The sequence below is a fragment of the Kogia breviceps genome, chromosome 17, assembly GCF_026419965.1.
Source record: "Kogia breviceps isolate mKogBre1 chromosome 17, mKogBre1 haplotype 1, whole genome shotgun sequence".
NCBI classification, from domain to species: domain Eukaryota; kingdom Metazoa; phylum Chordata; class Mammalia; order Artiodactyla; family Physeteridae; genus Kogia; species Kogia breviceps.
The window spans coordinates 2,660,739-2,679,579 of NC_081326.1; the positions used below are offsets into that span (position 1 = coordinate 2,660,739).

Here is an 18,841-nt window from a genome sequence, read left to right on the forward strand (position 1 = left end):
CCAGATAAACCACTTTGACAAACCACTGCCAATTCAATAGATCAGCGTTGTTTTTCCCACACACTGGACAGAAAAGAGTGAAAGAAGAATGTCACGTCACCAGAGCTCGCACCTCACTGCATGAGCTTTACTAACTTCCAAACACTTCGATAACCACTTAAGTTTATTCCGACAACACCTTTTAAAAATTTTACAAAGAAGTCTAATTAGACAATTTTTCAAATCAAACAATTTTTCAAACCGGTAGAAAGAAACTCAAGTCATATAAAATAAGGATTCCCAATTTAAACATCTGCTTATGGCTGAGTATCTAGACTTCGAACCTACCGCCTCCTTCCCCCAGCCTGGCCCCAAGACTGCTCACTTAGTTCTATACCCTGTTCTGATTTCAGAAGACGCGTGGTCACTTTCCGGCCTGACACACTATTTGTCAAGTCCCTCGACCCGTGCCCCAAGAGAAGCCCCACTTCTGGCTTTGAGATGGACTGTGTCGCCCTCTCTAGTCTGCGGGCACACACACAGGGGTGTGGCCTGCGGGTTACGGACACGGACCTCGCGTGGCCCCCACACAGCTTTGCTGAGGTCTAGCACAGGCACGTGGGAGACACCATCCTCGGAAGGCGCGTTCTGGTTTCCCGGAGACGTTTCCAGCAAAGGAAGCCGAATACGCCTCACCTACCTTTTTAACTCTTCCCCCACCTCGCTCTCGGCTGGCGCCAACCACACCAACCCATACTTGTCCAAATCTATCGGCAATTCTTGAACTAGTCTGGAGACAGCAAAGTTAAACCACTCCCAACCGGGGGAGATAACCCTACCCAGGAAAGAAACTGGGGGGACATGATTTAGTTTTAACCTTTAACCTTTTGGCTCTACATAAATGTGGGGCAGGATTGGCCCGAAAGAGGGGGAGGGAGAGTCTGGCCACCACGTAGGCCCCCATTAAACCCTGAGCAACTCGGGCAAGTAGTGGGTTTTCGTGCCAGTGGGGAACAGAACTGTTTGCAGCTGCCTGGCGCAGGGTTCGTGTACCTGTCAGACGTCTGCGCTTATGAGACAGCTAAAGTGTTAAGAGAGCAGCTCTGGTTACTCACTCGACTTGTGCATGTGAGTCCAGACTTGCTCTGATTCTCAGGCCTGAGATAAAGCCGCCTGAAGAGAAGAGCAACAGGAAGAGGAAGTCCCACGTCCACCAACAGCAGAAAGCAACCGCACAGCCCAGAAAGGCTTACACATAGCGTTCACAACACCATTAACCCAACTGGAGGTGACACCAAATCCACGGATTTACATCCGGGGGACTAGTGAACATCTTCAAAGCATGAAATGTCTGTGACTCAAAATAACTTAAATTCAGGGCGCTAGGAGGCCAGGGAACGAACAAGGAATGTACTTACATCGCTTGAAGAGACCGTTCCTGTTTCAACAGCGACACCGCTACCACGCAGTTTCTATTATGAAATAAATAACTTATTACTTAGTTTTGTTTTCAATTTATCCTACTTCATCAGCTTACGAAAGAGCTAAGCAAATTTTATCACTGTTTTCCTAATCCTACTGAATGGAGTATCATCAACTAATAAAAAACGTGGGGATGATACAAAATATTCTAAATGTCGTTACACTCTTCCAGATAATATGTTAATCAATAAATTATTTTAAAAGGAACAATAATAAACTGAATACTAAGTTCCAATTACATTTCGTAAGTGAAGCTAGTGCAAATTTCCAAGTCTCAGGATTTACTTCCTGAGTCATTTTTCCAATGAGACAACTATCTTAACTAAGCTGAACTATCTACACTATATTCTGGGGCAAAGCTTTCAAAACAGGTGCCTGATGATGGCAAGATACTACATGGAACTTAAAAAATTAGGTTATCCACAGCAACGCTAACACATTATAATGACAATCAGACCCTCACCTGTCACACAGAAATGGCCAAAGAAAATTTAAGGTAGAAAGTCAGAAGCTGAATATGCAAGAGAAAAGTGATAATGAATTTCTGAAAGGAAATTTTTATTTTGTTTTATTCAATAACTTATCTGCCAAGTGCCAGGCATGAGCCCCTATAACCTAAGTATAACGGTTAAGCTATTGGTGAAAAGTTTGGTAAATATATCTATAAAGTCAAAGAACAAAATATCCAAATTGGCACCTAATTCAGACTTTTGAAAGTCTATTTCTATTAGAATCATGAAAATGTGGTCCTTTTTGTGAGGGAGAAAACGCTTACGATAGAGAAAAAGAGCCCTTGCAGATACAGTGCTATCGCATGGCATTTGAGCAAAGTAGAAAATAAAAGCCCAGACAAGCCTCAGCTTTATGCCTGTCACTGCACCCCGAGCAAAGGCTGTGGACAAGTGTCTGCCCACAGCAAGGGTGGCAGCCAGCCAGAGCCCAGGGGAAGCAGTGACCAGGCTCTGAGGCACGGCCGGACGGGCCTGAAGCCTCTCCCTGTGGCAGGACGTGCAAAGCAGCAACGCCAGACGGTAACCGAACAAGGCCAAAGACTCGGCGATAAAAAGAGCAAGCGCGCTGGAAAGATACAGAAAGGTCTTTAAGAGCATTTGCCTCACACCACATCTAATGACAAGTGTTCCAGACACCGAAATCTCTGCTTCCACTAGTGACCGGAGAGCTATCCCCCCACTTTGCTGGACACGGTTACAACCACAGCTAATCATTCTAAAACTGACCAATCATCTGTGAGGCACAGCATAAATGTTACTCCTACGAGGAAAAGTCTTAAGATGAAACAACGCCAAATGTTAGCAGCACGCTGCAGCACGCGTGCTTTGCTACCAGATCTCACCTTGAGTCCAGCGAGCACAGAGCCTTATGACCACCAGCCCACGCCTAACACTAAAGCAGAATCAAGCTTCTTCAAAGGGAGAACTAATCTCGTAAGAGGAAAAAGGAAAGGTGGGGGGCGGGTTACCTCTTTAACTAAGCGCTCTGATCCCAAATGATACACACGTAGAAATAAGTACATCTCATCTTCACATACGTATTTTTCATGTTCTAAGTATCTTCTTTTTGAAATACCTCACAAACTCAGTAAAATCTGCAAAACTTGTGGCTCTTGTAAAAATACTTTAAAAAACTAAGGCCAAAAGAGTGTTAAAATGCATGCTGTTGACAGAAAAAATAACTGATTTTGTTCAAGACACTTCAAAATCTCCCTATCCAAACAGAAAAGGTTATTAGCCTCCCCCCACAAAAAGGCAGGCAATGATAAGACAAAAAAAAAAAATCGAAGCAAAACGTCATGGTGTCTCTCTCATACTTCAAATTAAAATCTACTAAAATCATAAAGTCACCAGCAACCTAAATTACAACTTCCCAAACCTTCCTCTCAGATCGGCCCTTACTAGTCGTCTAGCCCTGAGGCCACCACGCCTCCCAGCACGGCTTCTCCTGGCCCATCCTCCATGTCCCACCTCCCTCCTACCTTTCCTTCCGGATACAGATACGCCTCCCCTCCCCACCCAGGTCAGCTCGCTCCTTCTCCGCAGCTTCCTCCCTCCATGCCCCCTCACCACCTCTCACTTGGTCACCGGACGCCTAAAGGAAAAGAAACCCTCCCCTGAGCCGTCAGGAGTGTCCCGCCATCCACCCTGCGCTGGGGAACCGAGAAGACAAAAGGGAAAACTCGTCATCTGCCGGCCGCCACCCCGAGAGCTGTCCTCCTCCACGAAGAAGAGGGCTCGAGGGCACCGACAGCAGCAAGATCACAGCAAGGAGGCTTCGTGTTTCCCTTTGGGCTTAGATGCAACCCCACGAGGACACGGTGAAATCCTGAGAGACAGTCACTGAGGGAGACACCCTCTCGGGCTGGAGAGAGCAGCCCCAGGCCAGCCAGTGGTGCCTGGGAGGGACTCCTGGCCAGGACTAGGGGCGGCTGACTAATGAATGAGCTGTCCTGTGCTGTCTGCACTTTGAAACCCTCCTGGTGGCAGCCAGGGCCAGTGTGTTTATTGGTGTGACCGGTCAGACAGTTTGGCCTGGGTGATCCGAGGGCATAGAGGACCCACTGCACACTTTCAAAGAGTTCTCCCCGGACCAAGACTCTCCTCCTTCTCTCTCCTTCTCTCTCCCTCTCTCTCCCTCTCTCTCCTTCTCTCTCTCCTTCTCTCTCTCTCTCTCTCTCTCCCGCGCCCTTCCACTCCTCCAACCCGTGTGATCTCGGCATCCACCTTCCCGGACGGGAAATCCTCCCTACCTGCTGAAATGCATGAAGGGAAAATCCCAAGTGGCAGACGAGACAGGAAGGCCTGAGCTGAAGCCGGTCACAGGCAGAAAAGGTGAAGCCCCTACCCGAGCTGCCAGCAGCGTGGCTGACTCACCAAGCTCAGAATGCCTCTTTTTTAACATAGAGTTCTTGTAATTTCATGTAATTACCATAAATAGCTTTAGAGAACATGGGCGCTATGTTCCTTGCAAAGACACTAAGAGGACTGTCTTTTACCTGTGAGCTCAGCTGAGTCTTTATCCAATTGAAGTAGTAATTTAAGTCACTGCCTTCCATCAATTCTTTTCCCCAAGCTGCTAACTTGGCAATAATTCTTGCTGCCTGAAAAATAAGAAATACATTTGAATATTATACTGATTCTAAAAATCACACCATAGACCCTAAGAAACAGGACTCATAACCATTTTGCTGCAGGATTTCTTTTAGCACTCAACTCCTCAAAGATAATAGATATTTCGTTTTTAAAAATATTTCTAATATGGTCAAATGTAGTTTTAAATATTTCCATTAAAGTGAACCCAAATCAGTTGTGTTTTTAAGAATTTCACGATACTCCCTGCATTATTCTGAGTTTCAAAAGTAAGATTCGGATTCATTATAAGACCAGCAAAAATCAAAAGAACACAAAAATACTTCTTAGCGACTTTCACCGAATCACTTGCCAGAGTTCTGAGCAATCGCTGCGACCAACTGCCAGCCACTACCTCGGTCATTCAAGCCCTTGTGAGTTCCCAGTTACAAATCTGTATCTTGGCATAAAATATACCCTGGGTATTGAATAGTCATCTCTCTCAATAGAAACAAACACCCCTTTCTCCTCACTCAAAAACTTCTCAATTTTCTTCAAGCTATAAAATGAATCACGAAGGGAGGGTGGGAGGGAGATAGATGCAAGAGGGAGGAGATACGGGGATATATGTATACGTATAACTGATTCACTCCGTTACACAGCAGAAACTAACACACCATTGTAAAGCAATTATACTCCAATAAAGATGTTTAAAAAAATGAATGAATTTTTTAATTAAATAGGCAGTATAAGTGTATTTTATCAAATCATCATGTCGTACACTTTAAATATCTTATAGTTTTGTCAATTATACCTCAATAAATCCGGAAATATATAGATATAGATATACTGGGGGGGAAGGCAGTATAAAATACTACGTCTCCACCCACAAACCCAATTTAATAAATATTCTTTCAGTACTTTCTATAAGCAAGTTAGTGTTTCAAAGCTCTAACCCTTCAGCAAGAGTTAATCCTAGTAGAGACCGTGAAGGCTGATTAGCTAAAGCCCAAAATACACTGAGGTCTGTTCTCAGACGTGCACACAGCGAGCGAGCGAGGTGACAGAGGGCAGCGTGTGTCGTTGCATATTCGGGAGGCTGCACCACGGGGTGGGGGGGGGACAGAGCCCAGCACCCCGACTCCCTCGCTTTGCAGTGACACGCGGTCGTCTTCACGTGCCTCGCTACGTGAGTTCACAGACACGCTGTCTAACTTAAACTGACCTAACTGTCACAAAGCAGGTAAGTGACACGAAAGGGTCCCTGTAAGGAAACCGGAAACTGAAAAGATGACCGGCAGCGTGAGAGCACAAGCGAAAGGGCAAAGACGAGGGAACGTGAGGCCTGGCGCCTCCTCTCCAAGCACAAGCTCTTCATCAGCACGCGGTAAACCAACAACCGCCGGACCCTCAAAATGTGAAAGATTAGCCAAAAGTAACTGAAATCATAAACAAATGGAAACACAGGCTTGGCTACACCATGAATAATGACGAATCTTACCCTAAATGTGTATTTGGTCTTTAATATATTTGTCAATTTTATTATGAGACAATCAAAGTTAGGAAAATGTTTAAATCATGCTTCCAGACAGTGAAAACCAGTCTCTACACAATTTGAAAGAAGAAAATATATTACGGGTTTGTTTTTTTTTAAGTACTCTTTAAAATAGTTTATTTCATGAGTCCTCCTTTTAAATTTCTTTTTACGAATGTTTCATACAATATACGAACGTACTAGTACATACATGAATACAGATATACATGGCGAGAAAGAGAAAGCGTGTGCTCAAAACTGTTTCGCTGACAGTGGATCTTGCTGCGAAAATGTAGACATCTATGAAATGTGGCCTCGGGAGCGCCCCCTGCAGCCCACAATGGGCTGGGAACAGAAAAGGCCTGTACAAGGCCTCATTCCCGCATCGTCCTCTCAGACCTTCTGCTCTGTGTTAACACTTCCAAAGACAGCCTTTCAGGCTAAGTTTAAAACTTAGGAGTGTACCTAAGATATTAAAAAGCACTTAGTCAACTACTTAATTAAAATAAAAATTAAACACAACAGCTGCTTCAAAGCAAACTTTAATTTCTATAGTAAAATGCAGTTAATTCTGTCACAGACCACCTAAAGCTGTTTGCACATGTGAATTTACCACAGGCTTTATTTTTTAATTTTTATTTATTTGTTTGTTGTTTGTTTGTTTGTTTATGGCTGCGTTGGGTCTTCGTTGCTGTGCGTGGGCTTTCTCTAGTTGCGGTGAGCGGGGGCTGCTCTTTGTTGTGGTGCGTGGGCTTCTCATTGTGGTGGCTTCTCTTGCTGTAGAGCACGGGCTCTAGGCACACAGGCTTCAGTAGCTGTGGCTCACGGGCTCTAGAGCGCAGGCTCAGTAGTTGTGGCGCACGGGCTTAGCTGCTCCGTGGCACGTGGGATCTTACCGAACCAGGGCTCGAACCCATGTCCCCTGCGTTGGCAGGCGATTCTTTTTTTTTTTTTTGCAGTACGCAGGCCTCTCACTGTGTGGCCTCTCCCATTGCGGAGCACAGGCTCTGGACACGCAGGCTCAGCGGCCATGGCTCATGGGCCCAGCTGCTCCGTGGCATGTGGGATCTTCCCGGACCGGGGCACGAACCTGCGTCCCCTGCATCGGCAGACGGACTCTCAACCACTGCGCCACCAGGGAAGCCCTACCAAAGGCTTTTATCTCAGTGAGCTCATCAAATGCTCTACAAACTTGAACCGTGTCAAAGCAACCCTGCCTCCTCTGACCTCCCAACACCCCACATTACTAACATCCAGTAAGGAAGAGCTGCTTTGAAAAGTCAACGTCAGAGCAGTCACTCCTCTGGGTACTGGGACGTTACCAAGTCACAACCAGCCTGGGTGCATTTCTTCCCTGAATCAGAAATGTGACCAATTCAAAACTTACCATATGAACAGTAAAGAGATCCTGGCGATTCAACATGGGCAGAAAGTAGGACCAGGCAGTGTTCTTGCTACGTTTAGCATAGTCAAAGAAAATGCTAACGCGCTGGTGATTTTCCTAAAAGAAAAAAAAAAAAAAAAACCGGAAAGAAAGAAACATCACTGATCAGGATGCATTTTCCTAAAGAATGTAACGATTATGCATTGCTTCTCAGCCTTTCATTTTCTGTCCCCTCCATCCATGTTTTCTCTTTCCAGCTGGTATGGGATTTGTCTCCCTGTTATTATTACAGTGGGGCAAGGGGTGACGATGGGGGCAGGGGTAGATAGTTTTAAGTAAAATCACCTTTAATTATTATGATTAGTTTAAATCAGGTGAGCCACGATAACAGACCCTCTGCAGGTGTAGCACCCGAGTGACATCTCTCCTCAGCCTGCCCCCTCGGTGCTGTCTGGACACCTCCACCCTCCCTCCACACAAACAAAATCGGGAAGGGCAGAGAGACCCCAATTCAGCTCTAGATGGGAGGATCATCAGGAAGCACTTCAAGCTACTTACAAACAGGCCAGGGAAACAGGGAATTAGAGAAATCTCGGATAGTCTAGGTTACCCTTAGCACACTGTGATAGAAAAATCGGGGCACGTAAAGACAGCAAAAAACAGCATAGCATACCAGCAGGTAGATCAGAGGAACAATTAATTCTTAGTTGACATCATGCAAACTCTACCTGTCACCAAAATTTTCTCTGCGTATCGCTGGCTGAAATCCACTATGTGGTTCACTAAGTGAACACGGTGGTTAAGTAGCAATATTTGGAAAGAAAAAAAAATCGAGGGAATTTGTGCATGTGTGAGTGTGGGTGGGTGGGTGTGTACGTGTCAGTAACACCAGGGTCTGCAGGCCAGCTCACGGCCTCCTCATTCTAGGCCAGTCACAGCAACGAGGGCTACCAAGGCAGACCACAACCGTCCCCATTAATCCTGACCTTACTTCCCTCAAGGAAGAAGTGCCGAGAAAGACGGAGATCATTCTCAGACGGGCTTGCGTCAGCCCAGGCTGGACAGCCATCCGGAGCTGATAAAATCACAACATCCCTGTAAGTGACACGATGGCCCCTAGACGGGCAGCACCTTTCCTCCCAACCTCCGGGTCCTCGGGAACAGTTCGCCCAGTGGTTGCACACAGTAGGCCGGCGATAAGTGCTCTTCCTTGCAAACTGACAGACGGACGCCCTCCACGCAGCCAGACTGACTCTTTTCTTCAAGAGGCAGGCCGACTCTTGAGTCTCCAAGACCCACTTCCCTGAGACGCGCAGACAGGCCTTGGGCTTTGCAGCCAGTTGGCCTGCTTCAGAAAGACCGCTCTCAGTACCAACAATCTAAACCTAGACTATACTCAGGTATAAAATACAACACTGTGAGTAAGGAAGGCCCTCTGTGCTTAGGGACGAGAAAGCAGTAAACAGAAACTTCGCGTCACGGGAAAGTCTCCGATGATGACCAAAATGCTCTCCAAAACCACCACGCTTTTGAGGGCAAACACCTTGACTACACTCAGCACCAAACCCCCAGGGCCTGGCCCTGCCGGGGACACAGGGGCACGGAAATCTGCTGAATGACTGAAAGAAAACAGCCACATCATCTGTGAGTAGGCAGAGCATCCGGAAAGCCTCAAGGGATGCCCGAGCACCGCTGCTGTCCAACACAGAGCTCTGAGGAAATACGGAAAAAAGACACACCGATTCCCCGACACCCTAAAGACAACACAGTGGCCAGTGTGGGGGCGGTCCCACCTTTACCACCATTAGCAAATTTCAGCTCACGCAATGAAGAGAGACATACTATCACACTCTGGAAGGGAACCGGCGCTCTAGGTGAAACCTTAGAGAAGCGCTGTTACTGGGAGAACACAAAAAGGTGAGGACCAGACGGGCCAGGTGAAGAGCACACCCACCTGCAGCGTGTCATCAACCATGGTGAGTATGTACTGAACTGTCTGCTCTTTGGAGATGTGAGTCATCAGATTTATAAATGTCTTGGCACACTAGAAAAAATGAAATGAACGTTAACCACTGTTTTCAAATGTGCAAACACAACATTTTAATGGAATTTCATTAAAATATTATTTCTCTTGCCTAAATTAGGAGGCAGTTCTAGAAAATGCCTGCCTTTTACAAGTACTGTGATGAAGTATGGGAGGACCATACTAGGGCTTGCATCAGTTTTTAAATAATTTCTAGTGACATCAAAATGTTTACTATTTTTAAATAGACAGACCTCGCCACTATCAACTCTTAATACCGTAAAGACTAAGTCACGTAGACAAATCCAATATCGTCGTTTGTTTGGGGTTTTTCTGTCTGTTTTTCTGGTTTGGGGTTCTGCTTTTACTAGGAAACAGCACAGCAGAGCCGCGCAAGCTCAGGAGTCCAGCACAGGCCCTGCAGTCAGAAGACTCAGAAGCCTCCGCGGTCTCCGTCCTACGGTTTAACACCTACATCACAGTCCCTCTGGAACTGAACAAAACTGGCGCCCACGACACGTCTCCTCCCAAATCCCCCAGGACTGCTGTGAGGAGCAGGCTGAGCCGCCCACGGGCTCCTTCAGCCAATCGGGGCGCCGTATCAGAAAATGTGACGGACAGTGGAGTCAGATGTTATTCTAGTGAGAATACAAAGTAGAAAAAAAATTGCTTAAAAAACAGAAAAGTTAAGCAACTTTGAAAATACTGTATACTTTGACACAGTAATTTCCACACTAGGAATCTATTCTAATTGGAAAAAATTTTCAGAAATGCAGAAAAGGATGGAGGAATAACATACTCAATAGGACGTTTTATCCAAAATTAACAAAGAAAACTAGAGATCCCTCAAATGTCTTCCAATAAAAAAGTGTCTTTAGTTAAATTATGGCGCCTACCTACAGTGGACCATCACATGGTCACTGAGAAAATTTCGAGAATGTCTAATGACACGGGGCAGTGTTCACAGTCTGATATCTGAACTGATCACCTGACTGCCTTCAGTCTGAAGCATCTCCTGCTTCTCCTCAGGGCTTCTTTTCATCTCAAATCTTTTAATGAATTCGCAGTCTTCGGAAGAAATCATCTGCCCCCTAGAAAGAAAGAACCAGGTTTTCGTTCAGCAAGAGGTGAAGAGGCACTGGGAGCAAGGGATACAGGACGCCCCGCCTCCCTCCTCTCTCTGCGAGGGCTGACACCAGACCCTGGCGTCCCACGGCCCTGCGTCGGAGTCCGGCCTCACCACCTACTGCTCGTGGGCCTCCCAGGCCCTGACCGGAGCTAAGTCACCTGCAGAATGGGAACAAGAACCACATGCCTTTAAGGGGCGGAACTGAGGATGAAATCATGCACATGACGTGGTTAGCACTGGGCCTGGTCCAAAGGAAACACTCACTAAAATGCCACGTCTGGGCCTTATCCAAGTCTCAGCCTATCTCCATCCCAAGCCAATTTACTCGGCCACCTAAGTTATCAAGACAAAACCCCTGTATACAACTTTCTGCGATCATTTCCTCCGGCATATTCTTTCCCTTCAGACCCAGAAAACTGTGACCAAATCCTCTCTGAAAACGCCCCCATCCTGCCAGCAATCAGCCCGCACTCCGACTTCTTCCCCCTCCGCAGTGCTCACTCACGGTCTGAACTCCAGGCTGACCTCTCACAGCCCCACTCACAGATCACATATGTGACACAGGCGCTCCACACCCCACAGGGGCAGAACTGAGGGCACGAATATATACCCCCCCACACACTCTATCCCCCGGCCAGGCTGATGGGGCGATGCAAGCAAAAGCAGACACTGCGCCCTGTTTCCATTAAGGCTAAGCACTTCACATATCACAGCTGGTCAGGAGAAAATGCACTCTGCACCCCAGGCTAGACCAAGGTAACAATGCCAAGCTGTTTGGTTCCAGCCCCCAAATAAATGAAGTCTTTTTTCATAAGCCTGAACTTCCTAGCTCAGACAATTTTACCCCCAAATTTGGCTATGCTGACATGTAGAAGCATGCCATACCTTTTTAAATAGGATGATCATACAAAAAAGATGCAGTTTTTCTACCATTGAGAAAGTGTACTATGAAGGTTATACTTGGTAATCTTGAAGTTTTGCAGCTTTCTTTTGTGTTTTTATTTGGCAAGCCATTCCTTCTGAAGTCTAACTTCCTTGCATTTGTCCCAAGGAACCTTTTTTTTTGCTTTCTGTGTTTAAAGTATTTCACCTGTAATCTTCCTCTGACAGTCCCACAATCTAACAGGTCATGGACTCCGGCCCCTTCTATGAGGAGCCAAGGCTGCTCGGGTCCGGTCCTCACAATTCTTCCCCCTGACATCACCCTCCTCCCCACCTCCCTGCCGCTGGGGTGGCTCAGCCCGATGGCCCCGGTCCAATGGGCTTCCTGCTTCCAATCCAACCCTCCTCCACATTCCTCTGACCTACACTGCCCGGCAGCTTTGTCAAACACCCCCTCCCCACCCCGCCTGGCTGCTTTACTCCTTTCATTTGGTCAGACTGTGAACTTGAAAGGCGGTTCTACCTAGCACCTAGGCAAAGACTTTCAACAAAAACTTTTTCAATCAATTGACTCATTAAAACCTATATGAGCACATCCATGTTACTTAACCTACGTGAGCAGCTGTCTACTCATCTTTAAAATGAGGATAGAAAACTTATTTCACAGAATTGCTACGAAATTACCATGAAACAATATGTGACTTACCAAGTACATTACTTCTTTTCCCAAAAGCTTGTCTCCACCGCACCCCTCCAAGTCCTCTGCTCATGCATGATCTAGTCAGCCAGTATTAGCTGCCAGCCAGCTATGTGCCACACACCTTACAGAATAGGCCACACAGCAATGAACTAGACATCCCTCCCTCAGTGAGCTCACATTCCAGTGCAGAAACCAGAAAATACATAAGCACAAATACTTTTAAAAAAAATACACATACACATAGCATCATAATGCCAGGATTCTAAAAGTTTATTAAAAAAAAAAAACTAAAGCTAGGTAGGGAGGAAAGGACATATTTTAGCTGGATTAGAGAAGGCCTTCTTGAGGTCACCTGCACAGACACCTGAATGAAGGGAGCTAATGAAGCAAGTGATCCAGGAGGAACTTCCACAGACAGACGTGCAAGTCCAAGGACGCTGGGGCAGCAGGGAGCTGGCTGCGTGAGAAGTGCAGGAAGCAGAGCAGCTGCGGGCCAGGGCGCTGGGGCACGAGCTGAGCTACACTGTTTCTTAATTGAAGTCGAGTTGATTTACAATGTCATGTTAATTTCAGGTGTACAGCAAAGTGACTCAGATATATATATATATAATCTAAATCTATATAGAGAGAATAAAATCTATATCTATATATCTATCTATATATTGAGAGAGAGAGAGAGAAAGAGAGAGATTCTTTTCCAGCTTCTTTTCCCTTATAGGTTATTACAAAATATGGAGCATAGTTCCCTGCGCTACATAGCATCTCCCTGTGGGTCTGATCCACACTGTCCGAAATGACTCTCACTGCCCTGTTAAAACTGTACCTCCGGGGAACAGTGACAGCAGAGACCCCCGGCCAGGACCCGCGAGCCAGGACCCGTGAGACGCAGGCAGCCTGCGCCAGGCGGCAGTGCGGCACCTGGAGAGAGGCGGCCAGACGGAGGACAGGGCCTGGATGTGCGGACCTGGGCCTGGACGGGCTGCGGACTGTCAGGGACAAGAAGAGAGGAGACGACTCCTAGGTGTTTGGGTGCCACACTCCGGTGGCAGCAGCCTGGGCGGGGCTCCACCAGCCGACCTGAAGCTCCCGGGCCCTGCGCACCCTTCTGAGTCTCCACTCCCCGCCCGGAGGCTCCAGCCCCTCTGCCCGTGACTCCCACAGGTGTCTACATGTGCTCCCTGAGGACGTCCCCAGAGCTGCTGGATGATGATTCGTTCCCTCCTTTTGTTATCTGGGAAAACTTGCCATATGTCTCCATTTTAATGCTTACCACAATTCATTATTTAATTTTTCAGTTAAAGGTTTGCTTCCTCATTAAACTTTAAACTCGAGAGGAAGGACACTATTTTAACTCTTGCATCCTCAGGACAGTTTTACTCGATTCCAGTTTGACCAGAATAGCCACGCCCATTCGTTTATGGACTGCCTACCTGAATGATTAAGAAGTTTAATCACATGTAAATACACTTTAAGGCACAGGCCTTCCACAGTAACATGTTGCTGTGTGAGAGATATTGGCCTTTGACACTGGGCGATTCTCCCACGGCTTTTACTCTATCAGAAAACAATGTGGCAACAGATTCACTGATAACTCATGGGCCCCACCCAGCCCCCGACAAGCTGTGAGCACTCCGGGGAGGGGGGATCTCACCCCCACTAGTGTCCCCACTGCCAGCTCAACAGAGGCACACGGCTGACATGTGGGGAGCATCTGTGTACAGACGTACGGAGTAGATGGCTTCTGTAAAGGAAACCCACGAGCTGGACAACAGAATAAAGGACCGAAGCAGGAAAACAGGGAGACTATGACCTAGGTAGTGGGGAGGCCTTGGAACAGCAGGAGCAGAAGAGAAAGCAATTGCACATCTCCCTGTAACTAGGAACGCTCCAGATGCCAGTGCGAGGGAACGCCTGCCCGTCAGCTGGCGCTTTGTGATCAAGTTCAATACTATTCTATTTAGTTTATAAACAGTCGGGCTTTATAAACATGAAACTCCTTGTCTTCTAGTCTAAACACACTCTGGACGAAGATTAGGAAACAGAGCTCAAAATCTTCCTTTCACAGGGGACTCGGGCAATTACACAGACACCGATGACCAGAGAAAACATCAGAAGGTCCCTCTTGCTCCTGCCCTTGAATCTGTGGCCTCACCATCATCCCATCCACTCCCTTAGACTGGGAAACCAGAAGTCATCCTAGATACTTTTTCACTCTCATACATCAAACTGATCACTAAGATTTTCTCCAGTCTCTCCAATTCTAGCCAGTCCTACAACCCGAATACTGCTCTAACCTGTCCCTAGCTCCAGGCTTATTATCCACAAATCTACCCTCTACACTGAGGGAAGAACAATCCAACCAAAAGGCAAATGTGATTATCTAACTCCTGCATAGAACTATCAGTTATTTCTAATTCCTCCAACAGTGAATTTAAAACTGTGTTCCTTGGGCCCAGAAATAGACCCCTAAACATATGGCCAACTGATCTCCAAATGATCAATTTATGTATCTGACTTCCTTACTAGATTATGAGTTTATCTTTTTGTAGCCCCAAAGTCTGGAAATAATGCCTCAAACTTGGCAGGTGGTTATTAAATGTGTGAGGAGTAACTAAATTAACAGAAATAAATGGGATCATTTTTGTACGCTGCATATACCTCTTAGAACAAAGCAAACTGCTAAATATAAAACTAAAGCTTTCCCAATTTGTTTTTCAAAATGTGCATGCAAATCTTAACTGAATTTCCTTAGTAACTCACCGTTATGAATATACCAAAATAAACAGATATGAAGTAAAGTCAACATGATAAAGTATGGTCAAGGATAAATGAACACTCACTTTAAGATAAGTACAGAACACCCACATGTTAAATCTTAACACACACAAGGAGGGGGGAAGAACTAAAATTTATTGAATGTATTCAACACACCAGTGCTTGTATTCAACTGTGCTAATGCTTTAAATACATGATTTCAGCAACACTCCCATGGGATATGTATCCCCATTTCACATTTACTTTAGTGAACCTCAGAGGAGTTAAGGGATTTGCCGAAGGTCAGCAAACTAGTAGACACAAGAAGCAGAATTCAAACCCAAGTCTTGAAACTCAAACGTCTGCTCTCTTTGCTAGTTGTCTGAGCCCTTCTGCAACACCACCCACCGCCATGCTGATCACCAAGGCATATGGGGCGGGGGGCTGGGGAGTGGGGAGTCGGGCAGGCTCTGCCCGTCATCCTCTTCCTCCCTCCAGGGCCTGAGCACTCCTCCAAACAGTACCATCCAAACAGCACCACTTTCCAGGCAGAGAAGGTCAAAAGTGCTGTGGCCAGTGCTGCCTCCCAACTAGAGTTCCAAGCTGTTTCCATCACACTAAGCTGTCTCCCTGTGACAGCTAATTATTCTAAGGAGGAAGTGTTTTCTTCCACATGTATTAGTATTTTTCCAGTATTTCTCTCACAGAAGCATGACCGTGAAAAAGTCTGAAGCAAAGGCACATGATCACCCATGATTCACAACAAATCAGCACTTACTGAAGGTAGGACTGCCAGTTCACTTTGTTCGCACGAACTTCTGCCGCCTTGGCAGCAATGATGTTGGTTGGAACGGCAGCATCCACAGCGCCCCGGATATCCATCTTGGTCATCGAAATTTATGGTCTCGAATGTTTTTCTGCGGACCTTCAATCTTGATGCAAGGTAAAACCAGAATACAAGGGGTGATTGTTTTTTAACAACTACTATTATTATTATTAGCAATAGCATCATTATCACCTTAATCTCTACAAGCAGTCAACTCAAATACTAAATATCCTAAGTATTAAATAGTTATGCCATTATATTTCAAATCTTGTCCCATTATGCACTGTTCTCTATAGGTTTTTACTTTTCCAGGAAAGGTTTTCTAATTATTGGCACCAATATTGCAGTTAGTTTTTTAAAGTAACCATTTAAAATACTAAATTAATAAACCCTGCTTAGAATAGGCATACAAAATAGGAAAGTATTTTAAATGTATACAGTTGAGATCAACTTTCCTCTTCCGACAGAGAAAAAATAAGAACCTGCATAGTATGGATAGGACCAATTATTTTATTTTCATTTACTAAGTGTCATTTTAAAGTGGCATATGAAAAACCTACCTGTCCTTTCTAACATTATTTACTCAAATTAAAATACCCAAAGTGAGAATGCAGTATCTTGCAAGACAGAGCTTTCTTTTTTCAATCAAACTTCATAGCAGCTTCAAAATCAATATTGGGAGAATTTTTTGAAACAAATAAAGATTACAGTTTAGGCTCAGCCAACAATGAGAGACTGGTCTGATAATATGATCCTACAAAAATGAGCTGTTAAGTAATTCTCACTCCTAAACTTAAAGATAAAAGCTTAAGCCTGATTTTATCAGGACACAAAATATGAGTTCTGGTTTACAAAATATAAGCTCATAGTTACGACCACAAAGAAGCTTAAACCACACCGCAAATTCTATTCCAGGATCCCAATGACCTTAGTCAGTTTGGAAGTAACCTCTACATCTGAGGATGTGCTGCATGAACAAACACGGGCAATGCAGACTGGCTGGGCCCAGGTGAAAACAGACGCCGTCCGGTCCAAGCTGGAACCTGGAATCACGCGGGCCCGGGCCCAGCGGCCCCTCCGGCGGAGGCTGAAGGTGCCTCAGGGCGGTCACCGAGGTCCCTGAACAACTCGAACCCCCAGCCGGCCAGGGCCGCGGCCCAATCCTGGGGAAAGCACACCTTTCACCCGTCCACCCTCTCTCCCCTGCCCTTCCCTGCGAGGAAGGCTCCGCAGTTTCGAAAACCCCGCTGAGGCCCGGAAGGCAAGAAATCGGGGAACCGGGGCCGGAGAAGGGCAGGCGGCGCCTGGGCCGCAAAACCCAGCGCGCTCCAGGGAAGCGGAGAAACCGCAAGCTCGCCTCGCCGGGGTCGGGGTAGGAGTCGGGGACCGGGGCCGGGGCCGCAGACGGCACGACCCGAGCGCGGCCTCACCCAGCGAACCCGCGGGACCCTCCAACGCACCCCAAGGCGGCGGGAAAATGCGGCGGTCAAGGAGTCGGGACCGCCGCCGTGCTGGAGCGCCGAGTCGGGTCTCCTGCCGAGTCCGGAGGCCTGAGCAGCGGCGGGGACGCGGCGCCAGAAAGCGAGCGCGAATCGGCACCGAGGGGACGTTAAGGGCAGAAGGAAGCCGCAGCGGCTGCGGTGGAATGACAGGAGCGCCGGTCACGTGAGCCGAGGCACGTGACCGCCCCCGGAAGGCGGAGGCCGGGAGGGCCCAAAACAGCCAGAGGAGCGCGCTGCGCGCGAGAGGGTTTCTCTGAGCGCGGGGCTGGCGGACGCGCCGGACACGCGGGGACCCCGCACCCCGAGACCCGGCGCCCCCGGGGATGGAGTCCGAGGGGGAGGGCCGGGCCGAAACTCATCTAGCTCAACCGTCATTCTGAAAAGTTTAATTTAGTGCTTTGAAATCGGTTGACTTTCACTGGGGTTTGACAAGTCAGTGAAGCAGGCGTTCTTATTCCGAGTCTCAATATGAAACTGATGCTGAGACATGGGTCACAAAAGTTATCTTGCCCTGGGTTTCCCTGGTGGCGCAGTGGTTGAGAGTCCGCCTGCCGAGGCAGGGGACAAGATCCCACATGCCGCGGAGCGGCTGGGCCCGTGAGCCGTGGCCGCTGAGCCTGCGCGTCCGGAGCCTGTGCTCCGCAACGGGAGAGGCCGCAGCAGTGAGAGGCCCGCGGACCAAAAAACAAAAAGTTATCTTGCCCTAGGGCTGCAGACTTAGCGAACAGTGGCTGTTCCATGCCACAGCTTCAATTATACTAAACAACAACACAACAAAACTATTCCTGTTTAATTAAAATTCAAATTTAATAGCACCCTGTATTTTTCTGAAAAACACGTTTTGAGCCGAAGTTTTCCCCAGTCCAGGCCTCGGCTTCCCTCTTTGTTTTAAGATAGTAATGAGTAACGCTACACTGCAACTAGTGAGCGGGTATAATATAATAGCATATTGTTTTTGATAACTGCTGAAAGGGATTTGTAGGTATAACCAATACATTTCTCCTACAAATGTTGAATTTAGGTCAAGTTTTGAAAACAAAACTAATATTATACACTGATTACAAATAAACGCAGTAGGAATAGTATATAATATTGTATTCTTTTTCTATTGCTGCTGTAACAAATTGCCACAGATTTACTGGCTTAAAGCAACGCAAATGTATTATCTTACAGTTCTCTAGGGCAGAAGTCTGAGGTGGGTGTCACTGGGCTGCGGTTGTTTGGCTGGGCTGAGTCCTCCACGCCGCTGCCCAGGCTCTAGAAGAGAATCCATCTCCTTGCCTTCTTCAGCTTCCTCGAGGAGTTGCATGGATTAACAGTCCATCAGCTTCCACGCACTCTGAGATGTTGATGCTCTTAGATGCAAGTCTCTCCATCCTGCCTGTTATACTGACTCTTTAGGAAATATCCTTATACTTGGGAATAATGCAAAATAAATACACATTTGTCAGTAAGTACTTTACTCACCTTTAACAAATTGTAAAATTCTTTTCTCATACAAACTCTCCTTCCTGCAATCTCCAGGACACTTGCTTTACACAGAATTCCAGGGAATGGCAGTCA

The 18,841-nt window shown here is 46.8% G+C and overlaps 1 protein-coding gene across 2 annotated transcripts in view; it reads right to left on the reverse strand.

The window, feature by feature from the left end:
* Positions 1–17,531, reverse strand: part of ATP6V1H (ATPase H+ transporting V1 subunit H) — a 58,973-nt gene extending 41,442 nt beyond the window's left edge. Inside the window, exons 1-7 of one of the 2 annotated variants that reach the window (XM_059043536.2) lie at positions 17,237–17,467; positions 15,729–15,875; positions 10,474–10,576; positions 9,417–9,506; positions 7,466–7,579; positions 4,472–4,576; positions 1,398–1,451 (exon numbers count right to left, since the gene is read on the reverse strand). In XM_059043536.2, coding sequence (XP_058899519.1) covers positions 1,398–1,451; positions 4,472–4,576; positions 7,466–7,579; positions 9,417–9,506; positions 10,474–10,576; positions 15,729–15,841 — 579 coding nt within the window. In that variant the 5' untranslated portion in view covers positions 15,842–15,875; positions 17,237–17,467. Of the gene's footprint in view, positions 1–1,397; positions 1,452–4,471; positions 4,577–7,465; positions 7,580–9,416; positions 9,507–10,473; positions 10,577–15,728; positions 15,876–17,236 lie in introns of both variants that reach the window. The other variant, XM_059043538.2, reaches the window with a different exon arrangement.
* Positions 17,532–18,841: the final 1,310 nt, after the last annotated feature.